The 16,516-nt window shown below is 49.2% G+C and overlaps 1 protein-coding gene across 1 annotated transcript in view; it reads right to left on the bottom strand.

The window, feature by feature from the left end:
• Nucleotides 1-1,374: 1,374 nt before the first annotated feature.
• Letm1 (leucine zipper and EF-hand containing transmembrane protein 1) overlaps nucleotides 1,375-16,516 on the bottom strand; it is a 42,882-nt gene continuing 27,740 nt past the window's right edge. The window contains exons 7-14 of the mRNA XM_032916040.1: nucleotides 14,146-14,265; nucleotides 10,652-10,783; nucleotides 10,117-10,257; nucleotides 9,147-9,281; nucleotides 8,160-8,294; nucleotides 7,059-7,249; nucleotides 5,718-5,856; nucleotides 1,375-4,357 (exon numbers count right to left, since the gene is read on the bottom strand). Coding sequence (XP_032771931.1) covers nucleotides 4,208-4,357; nucleotides 5,718-5,856; nucleotides 7,059-7,249; nucleotides 8,160-8,294; nucleotides 9,147-9,281; nucleotides 10,117-10,257; nucleotides 10,652-10,783; nucleotides 14,146-14,265 — 1,143 coding nt within the window. The 3' untranslated portion in view covers nucleotides 1,375-4,207. The remainder of the gene's footprint in view (nucleotides 4,358-5,717; nucleotides 5,857-7,058; nucleotides 7,250-8,159; nucleotides 8,295-9,146; nucleotides 9,282-10,116; nucleotides 10,258-10,651; nucleotides 10,784-14,145; nucleotides 14,266-16,516) is intronic.

Genomic DNA, 16,516 nt, shown 5'->3' with positions numbered 1-16,516 from the left:
AAGAGAGCTGTGGCAGCCTGTAGCGCCCTCTAGTGTCATGCTGAGCATAGCTTTGTACGGTAATCTGAAGGCCCTTTTCAAGTCCAGGCAGGGCTCTCGATCTACATCTAGGGAAAGCTAGCACCAAGGGGTTGGTCCACGGGGACAACCTGAAAACTCTGAAAGAGGCAGGGGCCATAGGTCAGGATGTTGTACCACCAGGGTTTCCTGGGTGGCCACTGCCCAGTGGCTCTAAGCTGTCATCAAACTCTAGTCTCCTCTGGAGGAATCTATTCCACTGCCTGGCCTTTTGAACATGGGGAGTAATGATGGTGGATGGTTTCTTGGCTTGCTTTAGCTGGTACCAGGAACAGGCTGGCTCCCAGGACACTCCTGCACACAGCCACTGGCCTGTGGCTGGCTGTCAGACTGGGTTGGGATAGGTCCTAGTGTTCTGAGGACCAGCAGCAAGAATGATCTTCTGAGTTGGAGAGCTGACTCAGTGATTTATTAAGAGTACTTGCTGCTCTTGCAGAGGACCTGGGTTTTATTCCTAAGACCCACAGGATGGTCACAACCATCCACAACTCCAGTGTCGGGGGACAGAGCCTGGTCTGTGGGCACTGGATGTAAACATGGCACACATACATACTTGCAGGCAAAACATAGAATTCATAAAAGTGGAAAGAATTATTTTCCCAAGAAGGGAAGAAACCAGTTGTGTGTCAAATGTCCTGTTTTCCAGTGAGAGAGTCAGGCACGATCACACCCCCACTCCCTGGTGCACAAGGCTTTCCTCAAGTCACTTGGGGTCGGGACTTGAATTTACTGTCTAAATGTTTGCTTTGTTCTCAACAGAGCCAGTAGGTGGGCTGTGCCCTTTAGATACTGACTGTCCTTCCTCATCCACAAGCAGCTCCTACCCTTGCCCTGAGACTTGTACTCTTGAGCCTGGGGACCAATGTGACCTCAATCAAGCATTCTAGAAGACACCACGAATGGCTACGGGAGGCCATGCACTCCATGCTGGTGTCCTGGGCTCAGGGCAGCAGTCACTGATGAGATCAGATGAAGAATACTGTTAACTCAAAAGCCAGACCCTCCTCCCAGATAAGGTCCCAAAGCAAGCACCAAGGTAGGGCTTGGGGAACTGCGTCCATCAGGCTCGCTGTCCTCACATCCCCATGGCTGGGTTCTGTCCCTGGGCTGGTTTCCTGTGGGCACAGACCTCATTTCCCTGGGGTGCCTTAGCAAGGTCTCAGCTCCTGCCCACCCTGTGCAGCTCATGAGAAGAAAAAATTGGGCTGTGAGGTGCCTTAGTCTGTGGTGGTCTAAGCGTTGGCAGACTGGGAGAGCCTGGTTAGGTATGGGAACTCCCAACCTGGACATCAATTGTACAGCAGACAAGTCATCAGTGGCACTTTATTCAGTCAATCCTTACATCAGGTCTTTAGAAAACATCATGCAGCCTGTTAGCCCCACGGGGCCCTGGGTTAGCCTAGAGTCTAAGAAGTCCTTCCTTGTCAGCTTCTACAAAACAGGGCTGTATCACAGGATGAGGGCTTTCTCAGATAGGTCCCACAAGTCAAGAGCCTGGAACCAAGGCCTGAGCCCCCAAGTGTGAGCTGACACTCACCTAGGGGCCAAGGGGAGAGTCAAGCCCCACTAAAATCTCAGCACACCTGGTGGTCAGAGCACAATCATTAGAGCTTAAGGTGGTCTGAGTTTCCATTCAATTTCTTGAGTAGATTGCTCAGGGTTCAGAAGTATCACTTTGGGTTGTTACATGAACATGGAAGATGTCTACACATTACTTAGGTGAGGCTCTGGGACCCCTGGAAGACAGAAGAGGGTACAGAACTTGCTCCTTACTGTGGTCCTAGGACGCAAGACCATGAGATGGCTTTTAAGAACTAGATGGTGCCCTTCACATTTAAGATGTTAATAGTCCGAAGAAGCCTGGTATTCAGGTGCCAGCTTCCCAGAGCCTGTGTGGGACGGTGGTGTGGAGTGGAGAGAGGAACACCAGACTCCTGTGTTGAAACCGTACTTTCATTTAAGAGGTGCAGATGGCTCAGCTCCTGCACACATGCCCTGGGCAAGCGCTGAGGTGCAGGACAGTTACGAGTTGACACGAACTAACTTTCAAACGCTCAGCCTTGAGTTTGAGCTGGAGAGATGGTGATTACAGTTCTCAGTCCTGCATCTGCTATTTCTCTTTTGGGGTGGTGGTGGTGGTGGTGGTGGTGGTGGTAGTGGTTCAAGACAGGGTTTCTCTGTGTGGCCCTGGCTGTCCTGGAACTCAAGAGATCCACTTGCCTCTGCCTTCTGAGTGCTGGGACTAAAGCCGTGCGCTGCCATCACTGCCCGATGGATCTGGTATTTCTAACCCTGACTCAGTTGTACTAGGTAAGGTCAGCAGCGAAGCAAACAGATATGGGGACAACTTCAAAAACCAAGAAGCATCCACTGGTAGTCCTTCCAGCACATGTGCTTGCTAAGGTCCTGTGGTGGGGTGATGGCGTGACCTGTGAGGACAGAGTCCAGAGTGGCAGTTGGAGGGACAGCAGGGGATTCCTGAGTCGGCAGCAGCCAGCACAGGCCACAGACAGTGCCCCGCGATACAATACAGAATGAAGATGATGGGTAGACACAGGACAGGCTCCAGAGTGCTGGTCACAGGAGATACCCTCTACTGTGGGGACATATTTGGCAACCATAATCTTGTCCTCGTAGGGTACACAGGATTCACATGTGACCATGGAGCCACTAGGCTCCTTCATTGTGACTCTGCAAGGATTACATGCAAGACTCATCTATTTCTCCTTAGCATTATATATTTCCTTTAACGGTCAAGAAAGAAGTTTCAAGAAACTGAGAAAGTTGCATTCTGGTTGCTGTTTCTCTGTTTGTCTGTACATGATCCGAATCCTGTCTGGAGTCAAGAAGGTTTTTTGTTTTGTTTTGTTTTTTTTCTGGACAGGGTCTTGCTATAGCCCAAGCTGAACTGATGATCTTCCTTCCTCTGTGCTCCAAGGATGGGGTTACAATGTGAAGGTGGTGGTGATGCTACAGGACACCCAGTCCTGGCCTGTCCAAGGAGCCATTTCCAAATGAGAAAGGCTGCTGGCCACTCAGCAAAGAGCTCTAGGCTGTCCACTCAGAGGGGTGCCAGTGAGCTGTTGGCAGGCAGAGAACGCCATGCTGAAGGCTCTGTGGTCCATCACAGGGCCACTTCCTCACTCCTTGGCCAGAGCACAGCTGTGAGCATTTGTGCTAAAGCTGGAGCCTTGAGCCTACAACATTCCCTGTGAAGCCTCATCTTGCACTCTGTCCTGTGAGCCAGGACTTGAAATTTACGTCAAAGGCCACACAAAGCCTCAGGTAGATTCAAGTTGCAGACGTCAGTTCTCTCCCCCATGCCTGCTCAGCAATGTGGATGCCCAACAGAAAAGATTTCATTTTCAAAGGTTTCTTCAATGTGTGTCACCCACTCTATTAGGAATTACTCATGAATTAGGCGGACGGTCATGTATGAAAATTCAGTACTGGTCAGTTAAAGAATTACTAAGTGGAAATCGATCAATGGTGAATTGAGAGAGCTCTAGTCAATATGCCTCGGAATCCATACAGGACAGACACTGCTGTCAGGGACCTGCAGTTAAGACAACGGTGGAGGCATGAACAAACAGATCTATGTACACTGGCGTTTAGGACTCTCAATCCCTCAGCCTGACGGCAGTGTCTTCGGAACAGAGCAGCCTGCAGTTGTGTCTAACTCTTACCCCGAGGCCTGTGCGGACACGCAGGCTCATCCTCTCGGCTCCGCACACGTGCTGGGAGCTCACTGGTTCTCATTCTCCTCTCAGGATGGAGGCTGCTCAGATCCTGATCCACTAAGGACATATACAGAGAAATGCCTTCCTACTGGCCCGGCCAGAGCCATCTCTGAGGCAGGGGTCAGTGTGGGGCTATGATCCTTTAGGCAGCTGTACCTTAACCCAAGGGCATGAGTCCAGATAGCCACACTCTCCAGCTCCAGCCAGACTGAATCTTCGTGGAATGATGAAAATTAAAAATTGCTTCATTGTGAAAGTTTCTGATTTAATATTAGACAAAATATTAGATTTGCCACTAAAAATCACCTCAGAGCAATCACTCGTGTGCCGTGTCACCATGGTGGGTGTGACATGAAGGCAGGCCCCGGGGGACCAAGAGCCTGGCAGCTCTAGTTCTTCACTTCTGCTGCCTCCTTCTCAGCCTTTTCCTTGGCCTTTTCCTTCTCTTCCACCTTTTCTTCCTTCTCTAGTGTGGCCACAATCTCGGCTACCTGGGTGGTAGAGATCTGGACATCTTCTTTGTTCACCAAGTCGATTACCTACACAGAGGGAGGGAGACTTAGGAGGTGCTGCCCCACTGCACTGCCCTCAACAGCTCTGGGGACAGCACGGACCCCCCCTCCTCCTTGGAGCTCCCTTCTTGGCTGGGCACTCGCCATTTTACTGCACGCTATGGGTATCTGGGCTCCTCCTGCTGCTCTGCCACTGGAGCCGCAGACCTCCAAAGGTCATAGACTTCACAGGGAGGGCATGGCGTCAATTCCCTATTCCTGCCAGCATGGCCCTGCCACCCTACAAGAAGCCTGGGACCTGCCCTGAACATGGCTTCCCTGGTACTGCTTCCCTGGAGCATTGGGTTACATCTGCTCCTGCCATGCAGACTGAGGGGAGAACATAAAAAATGCTCAGTATGTATGTCTGATGGTGCCTGTTTTAAAATGGAACTAAAGGAAATTAACCAATATTTCTGACTATATATAGAAAAATCACAAACTTGCCAGGCATACTGAGAACCATGATGACAGTGGCAAATTTTCTCTCCCAAATCCATGACCTATAACTTACAATTTGTAGGCTGGAATCTAGACTTCCCTAGAGGCTGGATCTCGACTCAGGTCCTGCGGGCTGATGTGCCTGGAGCTTAGCCACCCTGTAAACTCTACCTACTCAGTGTCTCTCCGGTCTCAGGAGGCCCCAAAATGGGTCCTGGCAGAGGTGTTTACCCTGTTCCTCAGATCTAATAGGGATGCAAGGTCCTGTGGTACATGCGGAAACAGTCCAAGGCAGCATGCTGGAGCGCACCTGTGGCAGGTCAGGAGTGCATTTTCTTATCTCACCAGTATGTCTGGAACTTAGTAACTTCTTAATTCCAGTGGGATTTCAAACGAGAGCAAAGGGCTGAGACACTTGGGCTTGCAAACCTGACTTCCTAATAGTCTTTTTTTTTTTCAAAGATTTATTTATTTATTATAGGTACTCTGTAGCTGTCTTTAGACACACCAGAAGAGGGCATCAGATCTCATTAGAGATGGTTGTGAGCCACCATGTGGTTGCTGGGATTTGAACTCAGGACCTCTGGAAGAGCAGTCGATGCTCCTAACCACTGAGCCGTCTCTCCAGCCCCCAATAGTCTTCTTTTTAAAAGGATTTATTTATTGCATGTGTGTGAAGGTGCCAGATCCTCTGGAGCTAGAATTACAGACTGTTGTGAGCTGCCATGTGGGAGTAGGAATTGAACCTCATTCCTCTGTAAGAGCAGCTAGTACCCTTAACCAATGACAGCCATTTCTCCAGACCCCTCCCGATAGTCTTAAAGCTCTGAATAAGCAGCTCGGCAAACCCCTGGGCCCTACACCAGGAAAGCGGCCAGGCTGCCTGGCTCAGTGTGCAGAGACCCACCTTAACAAGATCATCGATGTTGATATTGCCATCCTTATTTTCATCCAGGGCTGAGGTCAAGCTGATCAGCTTGTTTTCGGGAATGTGCTTGATTTGCTTCATGGCGCTGATGAGCTCGTCGACGCTGATGACACTCTCCCTGGGGAGTGCAGTCCACATGTGATATTGGCCAGGTGCTTCGCTTCATGCCTTACGCACAGCTCCCCCCGTAAACTCTGATCATGCATGAACTGGAAACATCAGCACGACAGCACTTCTCCCACAGTGAGCCCCTGAGCCCCTCTCCCTTCCAGATGCAAGGCGAGCATGGACACTTGGGGAGCGCGTCCTTGGAAGCTGGGGAGGTTGCTTAGCAGCTGTCAGTGTTCTCACTACATGAGGACCTGAGTTCAAATCCTCAGAACCTATGTAAAAGGCTGGGAGTAGTCACACATGTGTCTATAACCGCAGTGCTACTGGGTAGGGGCAGGCATAGGAAGATCATGGGCTTGTAGCTCACAGCCTCCATGTGCACATAAGCATGTACACCAGCACACACACATACTTACAAATATAGAACACATACAAATACCACACACGCACACGCGCACACACACACACACACACATGCTCATGCATACCACGTACACACACACATACACATAAAACTGAAAACGTCTTGAGGCTGCAGAGTGGCTCAGTGGTTAAAAGCATCAATTACTGCACTTGCAGAAGGCTTGAGTTCGGTTCCCAGAACCCATGTCTGGGGGCTCGCAGTTGTTTATACCCCCAGCTCTAGGGGGTCTGATGCCTTCTTTTGGCCTCCACAGGCACCACACTCATGTGCATATCCCCACAGTGGGGAGTACCACAAGTCCTTAGGCCCCTGTCTTCCAGGCTACCAACAACCAATTCAAGGACCTAGAGTAGAAGCTGAGCCCAGCGGTGCCTACCTGCCCTCACTGTAGAGTCAATGGTCAGGACTTGTAGCAAGTCTACTCATAGTGGGGTCACAAAAGCATGGAGTATATCACCACTTCCTGGTGTCTGCTCAGGAAGGCAGACTGTCCATAATGGTGTCATAATACCAGGGTTAGAAAATGGAGGATGCAGGAGAGAGCCTGACAGTTTGAAGAACCAGGAGCCAAGTGGGGTTAAGACTAAAGCTCAAAGGGATGGGAAGGCAGGGAACAGACAGATCTGATGATCTATCTAGGTAAATGAGCATGCGTTTGCAGAACCTGAGCTGTGAAGGGAGGGAAAATAAGAGCAAAGACCCCTGGAACCCTGGTTGCCCTGGGCCCCAGGTGAGGCGGACAGGGAGAGGCAAAGGGCTATACTTTGGAATAGAGGCTTGCTTACCCTGTGGGGGAGCTCGCAGCAGCGGGGTCCAGCTTGCCGTTCTGTTGCGTGGTCTCCAGCTGTGCAATGAGGCCATCTATCTGCCCGATCATCTGCTGCACCCGCTTGGACAGCCTCTTGCTGGCTGTAGACTCTTCTATGTATTTCTCATCACCCGTCTTGGAAAGTTCCTTCTTGATCTCCTGCAAGTCCTAATTTAAAAAGCATGTCCCAAAAAAGAGGGGAGGCTCTACATTAATTTGAACTTAAAAATTAAGTCATTAATTTGTGATGGGATGTGGCTTAGTGGTACAAGGTACTATGCACAAGGTCCTGAGTTGATCCCCAGCTCCACAAAACAGAAATCAACCAAACAAAAGAACTAAATTCAGCCTTAGAAATTGCAGATTATTATTTCTCTCATGCAATTTTTTTTATTAATTTAGTTTTATAAGTTCAAATTTTTAAAATCTATTCTGAATTTCAACTTCCTTTGTATTAGCAATGAATGAATAACTAAATGCTCAAGGAAGTCTAAGTATTATCTTTCTTTACATGGGTCAAAGATTACAGGGGTGAGAGCAGGCTGAGGAGCAGAGGGGAATGAGGCACTGCCTTGTCTAGTGAAAAATGTGGTTTCTGGTGGAGAAGTCACATAGCCAGAGGGGATTAGCACAGGGAAGATGAGACATAGAAAATTGACTATTAGCATCAATCTCTAAATCATTACTTTGCCAGCAGGGTAGGGATAATGGTCTGTGGTAACGATAAGGGTAGAGAACAGTGACAGCTGGGGCTGAGGAGAGTTAGTGGAACAGCACGTACCTAGCGCTATGAAAGGAAGGAAAGGAGGGGCAAAGGAGGAAGGGAGGGACAACCACGAGATAAAAAAAGAAGGGCCCTGGAAGGCCCGGATGAAAGTACGATTGCACGCGTTAAGTGACTAAGCTGTTCCCATGACACCAGGGTTCTGACAGCTATCGCCAACATAGCAACAAGGGTCTCATCAACCTACACAGTGGCCCAATCATCTACCCATCCTCTCCGGTGTCAGCCTGGGCCCTGAGCAGCTGCTGGAGGGCTGCCTACAATGGTCCATCTTCCCGACCCGCGTCTACCCACCTCACTGTAGTCCTGGACATCCTCTTTCAGCAGCTCCAGCTCCTCCTTCTCCTTGGTCAGGGACTTCTTCTGCTCCTTTAGCTTGGAGCAGGCGTCACTGAGGATGTCAATTTCCTCCTTGGTTATCTCTTCTCCCTGGAAAGAAATGAGTAGATAAACCTAAGTCAAGGGAACAAACAGCTTCTGCCCCTAAATGTTGAAAACCTTTCTGTTCACCCCATACAAGCAAACACTAGAGGACAGCCTCAAGTGAGTTAAAGTCAGCTCTGAGCTATGCTGGCTACGGCACTTGTGTGTGTTTTCCTGATGTGCCAGCAGAGAGAGCATAGTGGTCATCTCCAAATGTTGCCCTATACTCCTTAGGATTCTATCCCCACGCAAGACTGACCGCCTCTTGCTCTGTGGGACAGCCTGTGTTTTCTAGAGTCCAACAGAGATGGGTCACTAGCTCTGTGCTCTGTTTCTTTTCATTCTGGTGTCCAGTGGTAAACTCTCTAATCTGGCACACGCTCTAACAGCTTTCCCCTTCTGGGCGGCTTTCAGTGGCTAGGACAGCTGCTGTGAATGTCTGTGTACAGGCGTAAGTAGTTGATCGTAGGGCGTAAGTCTGCTGTTTCCAAAGAGATCCAGGCCCTCCACATCCTCACCAACACTGGACGGAAGGCCACATTTTTCTCTTTTGTAGCACAGGGCACTGAGCCTACGGCCCTGAGCACGCGATGTATGAAGCACTCCATGTAAGCACCATAATGGAATCACCGCCTCAGCCTATCTTCCATTTCTAAAAGACTGTTTATGAGTGTGTACAAGGTGTTTGCCTACATGTATGTCTAGGCACTACGCGTCTGCCTTGTTCCTGAGGAGACAAGAGAATGGGCACTGGTCCTGTGTATAACTGAAGTGAGCTGCCATGTGGGTGCTGAGAATCAAATCTGGGTCTCATGGAAGAGCAGGCAGTGCTCCCCCTCTCCTGGTCATGTGGCTCACCTTCAAACCTTCCAGAACAGGTGCTGTATCCTTTAGTATCTCTGAGGGCGGGATCACATCAACCATCTTGGGCTGAAGCTCGGCCGCTGGCCTCCCAGGGACAGTGGCTTCTGCTACTTCTGGCTGGATGTCCTTCTGAAATGAAACAGTACCACACTGTCACCCTGGTCACCTGGCTTTGGTTCCACACTCAGCATGCTGCCCTGACAGGTCACACTGGAACACTCTGCAGTGGTAGGGAGACCGACTGATCACTACCTAGCAACAGTAGCTCCCTCCACCCACGATGAGCCAGCCACCTGAGGCCACCGCAACAGATTCAGTCAGAGCATGTGGCTCCCTCGCTGGGACTGAGACAGGAGGAGGGATGTGCGTGAATAACTCAGGCAACTCCAAGGTCCAGTGACACTACAGCTTCAGCTACTGCAGCTTCTGAGACCACGGAAGCCAAGAGTGAGCACAGTCGTGGGGCGTCAGTAACTGGTAGGAAACAACCCTGAGAAGGTGGGTCCTTTGGTCACTCCTGTAGGCTGGCCTGTCCTATGCCAATGGTGCCCAGGGAGTTAGATATCTCATCCTGTCTTCTACTGCACTGTCCCCAAGAGCTATAGCTCTGCATTCACGCACTCGTGTGTCCTTGAACACTTTGTCCCCTGCAGAGACAGACAGGACAGGCCTGAGAGCCACATACACAGCTACAAGACAGGCTCTAAGGAACTTGGCCTGGGACAGCTTTGGGTCCCACAGAGTGTCTGTCAGTCAGTGCAACTGCTCCCCGCAGCCTCAGCAGCACAGGCTGCACCCCACAGCCTCAGCGGCACAGGCTGCTCCCCGCAGCCTCAGCGGCACAGGCTGCTCCCCTCAGCCTCAGCGGCACAGGCTGCTCCCCGCAGCCTCAGCGGCACAGGCTGCTCCCCAGCCTCAGCGGCACAGGCTGCACCCCACAGCCTCAGAGGCACAGGCTGCTTACCGCAGTCTCAGCGGCTCTCTTTAGTTCTTCCAGGTGTTCCTGCTGGATGGCGGCCTCTTCCTGCAGTGTGGCCTCCAGCTTCGCCTTGTTGTCTACCTGTTCGCCCTCCACCTCGGCCGCTTTTACCTGAGCCTCCTTTGCCTTCAGAGGAAAGGAGAAAGAAGGTGGTAACTGCAGTGAGCCTGAGGTGCCAGTCCTGCAGTGCCCTTACCGCTCTCTGAGCAATGTTACTACCCAGGCTTCATACAAAACAACAGAGTACACAATGGCATGCTGCCTCCTGTGTTTGGGGGTTCCAAGACTTCTGAGGGTAAGGCTCCCCACCATAGAGGACGTTTGAGTTACAGCATAAGAAAACAGAATGCATCAGTTCAGTTTTGCCACCTTAGCAGTGCTGTGCCTGAGACTGTGCTATACAGGGGGCTGGGCAGGGAGACAAACCAGGGAGCTGATGAAGAGGACAGCTGTGGAGGTGAGAGTTCCATCCCAAACCCACAGAGATGAGAAGTCTAAAGGGTCTTCTGACAACACATACCACAATTTCTGGAAGGGTCTGCAAGGTGGACTTCAGCTGGTCAGCAGGTGAGAGGGTGTCTGGGAGGTACATGGCCCGGGACAGTATGAGCAATGATGTAGGGATCTCGTGATACAGGTGCAAGTCCAGCCACTGGAAGCAAAGCACAGTCACTGGGCAGGCAGGCTGTCCTTGCCTGATCTACAGCCCGAGTGCCTCCCACAGTTTCCCTCTGTAGCTCTGGTTTAGTTGAGAGATGCACAAGCAAACATGACTGGAGCAAACAGGTTCATTAAGTCACTAAAATGCATTTCCCAAAGATATTTCAAAAATATCTTTAAGGTGCTGGAAAGAGCCCTCGCTGCTCCTGCAGAGAACCTGGGTTCAGTTCCTAACGCTCACTGGCAGCTCACAACTCTTTCTTTTTTTCTTTTTTTTTAAAAAACATTTATTTATTTATTATGTATACGTCACACAGCTTTCTGCCTGCATGTATGCCTGCAGGCCAGAAGAGGGCACCAGACCTGATTGTAGATGGTTGTGAGCCACCATGTGGTTGCTGGGAATTGAACTCAGGACCTCTGGAAGAGCAGAGTGCTCTTAACCTCTGAGCCATCTCTCCAGCCCATACAACTCTTTCTAACTCCAGTTATGGAGGGCCTGACATCCTCTTCTGGTCTCCATGGGCACTTGCATGCATGAGGTATACAAACATTCATTCAAATACCCATACAAATGAAATCAATATTAAAAATATATCCAATATATATAATATAAAATAGATATATACACACCATTCAGTAAACTGATCATCAGCTCCAGGTACCTTGAGAATGGTCAGTGTGCTTTGAGCTTATAAACAGGCTGGTACAGTGGCCTAGGAATGGTGGTGCTTATCTGAAATTCCTGCCCTAGCTGAGACAGGAGGATCACACAATCTATGGCAGCCTAGGCACTTAAAACATAAAAACACAGGCCTAGGGTATGATACACATATATATTACATGGTACCTATTACTATTTGTAACTTTGATGTCTTTATTCATTTACTTCACATCTATTTATTTGGAAGGGGTGTGTCAGCTCATGCCACAGAAGTGCATGAACTGAACTCATAGAATGACATTTAGGAGCCATTCCTCCCCTCTAGTACACGGGTTCTAGAATCGAACTCAGGTTGTCAAACATGGAAGAAAGCACCTTTACTCAAGGAGCTATTGTACTAGCTTATAAATAAATAACTTTAGAAATGCTGAGGCAGAAGGATACCCAGAAATTTGAGGCCAGCCTGGGCCATATAGTATGAGATCTTGCCTAAAAAATGTTCCTGCTTTCTTTTTAAATTTTGAGGGCAGGCTGGATGTGGCGTCTTATGCCTTTGACCCCAGGTAGAGGTGAATTCAAGACTGGTCTAGTCCACACAGCAAGCTCTTAGGACAGCCATGGCTACACAGTGTGACCTGGTTTCATACAACAGAAACAAAAGCTTTAGAGGGCAGAGAGACTCAATGGCAAAGTGCTTCCCTAGCACATGTGCAGCCTTTGGCTGAACCTCCAACACTATGTAAAAACAAACCGAAGGCTAATAAGATGGTCTAGCAAGTAGAGACATCCCACTCCCACACCCACGGCAAGGCAGGGTTTCTCTGTGTAGCCCTGGCTGCCCTGGAACTCACTCTGTAGAACTGAGTGAACTGGCCTTTAACTGAGCCCGCCTTTAATCAGCCCACCTCTACCTCTGCCTCCTGAGTGGTAGGGCTAAAGGCAGAACCATATCTGGGTTCATACATTTGTTCACAGACTTTATAACTTGAGATTGAACTCTAAATCCCAAAGGTGGCAGGAGTGGACAGATTTCTGCAGTTGTCGTCTGACTTCCACACAAGAACATAAAATGAGTTCACACTTATGTGCAGGTCTGCATGGGCTCATGCCTATCAGGGTACTTCACTGACACCAAGACAACCTCTCACGTGGACAGAAAAGCTGTTAGGTCTTATTCACACACAGGGCAACAAATGATAAGAGGGGCCAGAGAAACAGCTCAGCTGTTAAGAGCACTTGTTCTGGTAGAGGACCTAGGTTCTGCTCTCTGCACCCACATGGATGGTTAGTTACAACTGTCTGTAACTCTAGTTCCAGGGGATCCAACACCTTCTCTTGACTTCCAAGGGCAGGGGAATGCATGTGACACATAATCATAGATGCAGACAAAAACAGTCACATGAATAATAATAATAATAATAACAACAACAACAATAGATAGATAGATGATAGATAGATAGATGGATGGATGGATAGATAGATAGATAGATAGATAGATAGATAGATAGATAATGAGAGAAGATGCATCTAACCCTTGAGAGACTTGAGGCCACAGGGACTGGGGCGGTCAGGGGGAGGGGTGCAGGGACATCCTCTTGAAGGTGGGGAGGGGGAGGAGGTATGGGATGGGAGTGGTGGTAGTAGTGGGGGTGGACCAGGAGGGAAATGAAGACTGGACTATAAAGAAGGATTAAAGAATAAAAAAAACAAAACAAAACAAAAACAAGTCTGAGAATAAAGCACCTTTGAACCTTTGATATTAAAAACAAAGGAAAAAAGGAGCCAAGTGTGATGACACTTTTTTAATCCCAGCACGCAGGAGGCAGAGACAGGTGGATCTTTGAGTTCAAGGGCAGCCTGATCTACAGATAAGAGTTTCAGGACAGCCATGTCTACACGGAGAAATCTTGTCCCGTAAAACCGAAAATAAAGAGGAGATGCTTAGGATGTGTGAAAGGCTCAGCAGCAGCAGAGGGCGGGCAGAGGCAAGCAAGCCTGCGACCTTGGATCCCATTCACCAACAAGCACAGCCTTCGTGGTGTATGCTGAGAACCCACGTCTTACATGACTGATGGGTGCTGGGTGCTGGTGGTACACCCCTTTAATCCCAGTACTCAGGAGGCAGAGGCAGGTGGACCAAGTCCAGCCTGGTTTATAGAGCAAGTTCCAGGACAGCCAGGACTACAAAGAAAAACCCTTCTCAAAAAAACAAAAACAAAAGAAAAAACACAACAGAACAAAATCATGTTTTCTTGCTCTTGATTTATCTTACCTTCACATGTTGAGTGCCAGGACTACAGACGTGTACGACCACACTAATACAGCACTGGAGAACCAGCCCAGAGCCTGTGCATGCTAAGCAGGTAGTCTATCAGTTTGGCTATTTCCTTCACTCTGTCTGTCTGTTCTAGGACAGGGTCTTACTCTGTAACTCAGGCTGGCCTCCAACTCTGATCCTTCTGTCTCCAAGTGTGCCACCACCTTTAGGTTTGTGTGCATGTGTGTGCTCCACTCCTGTGCTGTGTTGAGGATGGAATTCTGGGCATTTGTGCCAGATATGCATTCACTTGGACCATCCCAAACAAACAAACAAATGCACACTTGTGCTGTCTGGAGCAGGGGTAGATAATTCCCAGTAGAGGGAAAAGCTATGAACCTGCCCCAGCCAGCCAATGAGGCCACCCACATACCTGTTTCAGCTGGCCCTTCAGACGGTCTTCTGTGACACCAAGTGCTCGCATGCCCCGTGCTCGACACGCTGCCTGCAATTCCTTCACAGTCAGACTGTCTACCCCTTCTTCAGAAATCAGCTGGAAGAGAAAGGAAGCCAATTATTGCCTTTCAAGATCATCCCAGATCTATGACATTAACGTTAATGCAACTGGGGGAAAACTATTGAATTAGAAACCATTCTCCTGGCTGGAGAGATGGCTTATTAATTAAGAGCACGTGTTGCTCTTGCAGAGGCCCTGGATTTAGCTCTCAGCACTCACGTGGGAGTTCACGACCATCTGTAACTAATGTTTCAGGTGGTCTGATGCCCTCTTCTGACCTCCGTGGGCACCAGGCACTAATGTGGTGCTTATGTAGGCCAAACACTCATATACATACAATTTTAAAAATGAGGGGGGAAGGAGAAGAAAGGGGAGAAAGGAGAAGCAGTAGCAGCAGGAGCCATTTTCCTGATATGTTTTGCTGAGGTATAGCTCAGTGCCTTGAGATTTAAGGGTCTATCCCTGGCACCAGAAGAGAGAGAGAACATTTAAAAAAAGACAAAATAGTGCCATCAGTGCAGGTTCTGAATGTCAAGTGAGTGAAGCCATCCAGAGAATGAAAGGACCTAGAAGGCACACAATGACTAGACTTAACCCCAGGATGTCAAAAGGGCCACCTCCACGTATGCACCTCCTAGAGGAGATGCCAGGGAGGACCTACTTCTTCCTGTGCTAGAACCCTGTCCTGCCAGCAGAGCCAGCACTGCCTGGGCATGACCTGCCACAGAACGGTCAGTATAGTGACACTTCTTGAATTTCGGTTTCTTTAAACACAAAAACAAAAACGCAGAGATATTATAAGAATGTTTCATTTTACCCCAGGTGTGGGTGTGTGGCTGCTCAGACGGCCCACAGCAGCTGACTGTGCTTTGCCCCGTGCTCTAGGGCTGTGATTCTGCTGGCTGCAGGGTTTCTGAGACTGTGTGATGTTTAGAAGCCTGGGGACTCTTCAGAGGGTACATAAGTGGTAGAGCCCTGAGAGTTGAGGGGCTGTTGTTAGTCATGGTTTGTTAAGTAGTGGTGTGCAAAGGAGAAACAACAAGAAGAAATTAGATATTCTGATGGTGAAGATCAAACTTGTCCCAAGAAACTTGATACTCCTAATCAGCTCCTAATCAGTGTTCTAATGCTATCGTCCCCTTCCCAATCTCTGAGTTTATTCAGAGATCTTTCCTTTCCTCTATCTTTTTCTCTCCTACCTAATGTTAAGAGGTTGAAAGGGTGGAAGAAAGAGCTGGCTGCAGTTCAGTGTTCAGTGTTGAGGGAGAAAGGCCCAATACCCTGAGGACACCTCGGCCTCATACCCAGAGGGGCTTCCTCTGCTTCAGTCTGTGGTTACGCAGGTCATCAAGACCCTGATTTGGAATACAGGAGACCTGGGGACCCAGAGGAAGCAATAGTCTAAGAGAGCAGAAACGAGGCAAACACTAGGGTGCCACCTTGTGCTTGGCGACTCCTGAGCCCTCCACGTCTACAACTGCACACTGTGCTGCTGACTGCCCCACTGCTCCGCTTCTGAATGAAACTTTGAGATATTCACAGACATACACACACACAGGCAGGACAGAGCCACGTCCCCTGAATGAGGACCCCTTTTGCTGTCTTTTGTACACACCAAGATTTCCATGGCTGTCACTTGTTAAAGAAAGTCAAACACATGGAAACACACAGAAATCACATGGGAAGAACCTATGGAGTCCCTAAGGACACCCAAGGTGGCTCTCAACTAATGGGCAATCTCCACAGGCAGGGTGGATCATTCCGCTCACCTATTTTCCCAATAAGATGGGGCCATTTCCAGTTTATGTACGATGCAAAAGTTATTTTTGGTTGGTTTTCTCATCCGTTCCCTCTGGCTTCTACAGCATTGTCTGGGAATATGGTGTATACTTATCACAACTTACATACTGGAGCGGTGGGCAGATGCTCACCTTCCTTTACCTTCTCCCATTCCTGATCTGGTCATCTCATCTATCTCCTCTTCTCTTAGAGGACCACATCACAAGTGCTGCACACCCCAGCTCACTAGAAAGTAGTAGGGACGGCTTGCAGAGGGTTGGTCTGATGCTGCTTGTTTTCTAACGCTAAAAACTGGCTCTCCAGACCCGCCTGCCTTTGATGGTGATGGTGATGGTGACGAGCGGCCTCACAGGATGCTATGTAAACCTTGCTCCCAGTTTAACTGGTCAATAAAAGGCCAGAGCCTGTGTTTGGGCAGGAGAGGGGGAAGGTGGGACTTAAGGATTGAGTGAGAGGGTTACAGGGAGAGAGAAAGAGAATAAAGGGC

The sequence above is a fragment of the Rattus rattus genome, chromosome 11 (genome assembly GCF_011064425.1).
Source record: "Rattus rattus isolate New Zealand chromosome 11, Rrattus_CSIRO_v1, whole genome shotgun sequence".
Classification (NCBI taxonomy): domain Eukaryota; kingdom Metazoa; phylum Chordata; class Mammalia; order Rodentia; family Muridae; genus Rattus; species Rattus rattus.
This window is presented reverse-complemented; position numbering and strand designations above follow the sequence as displayed.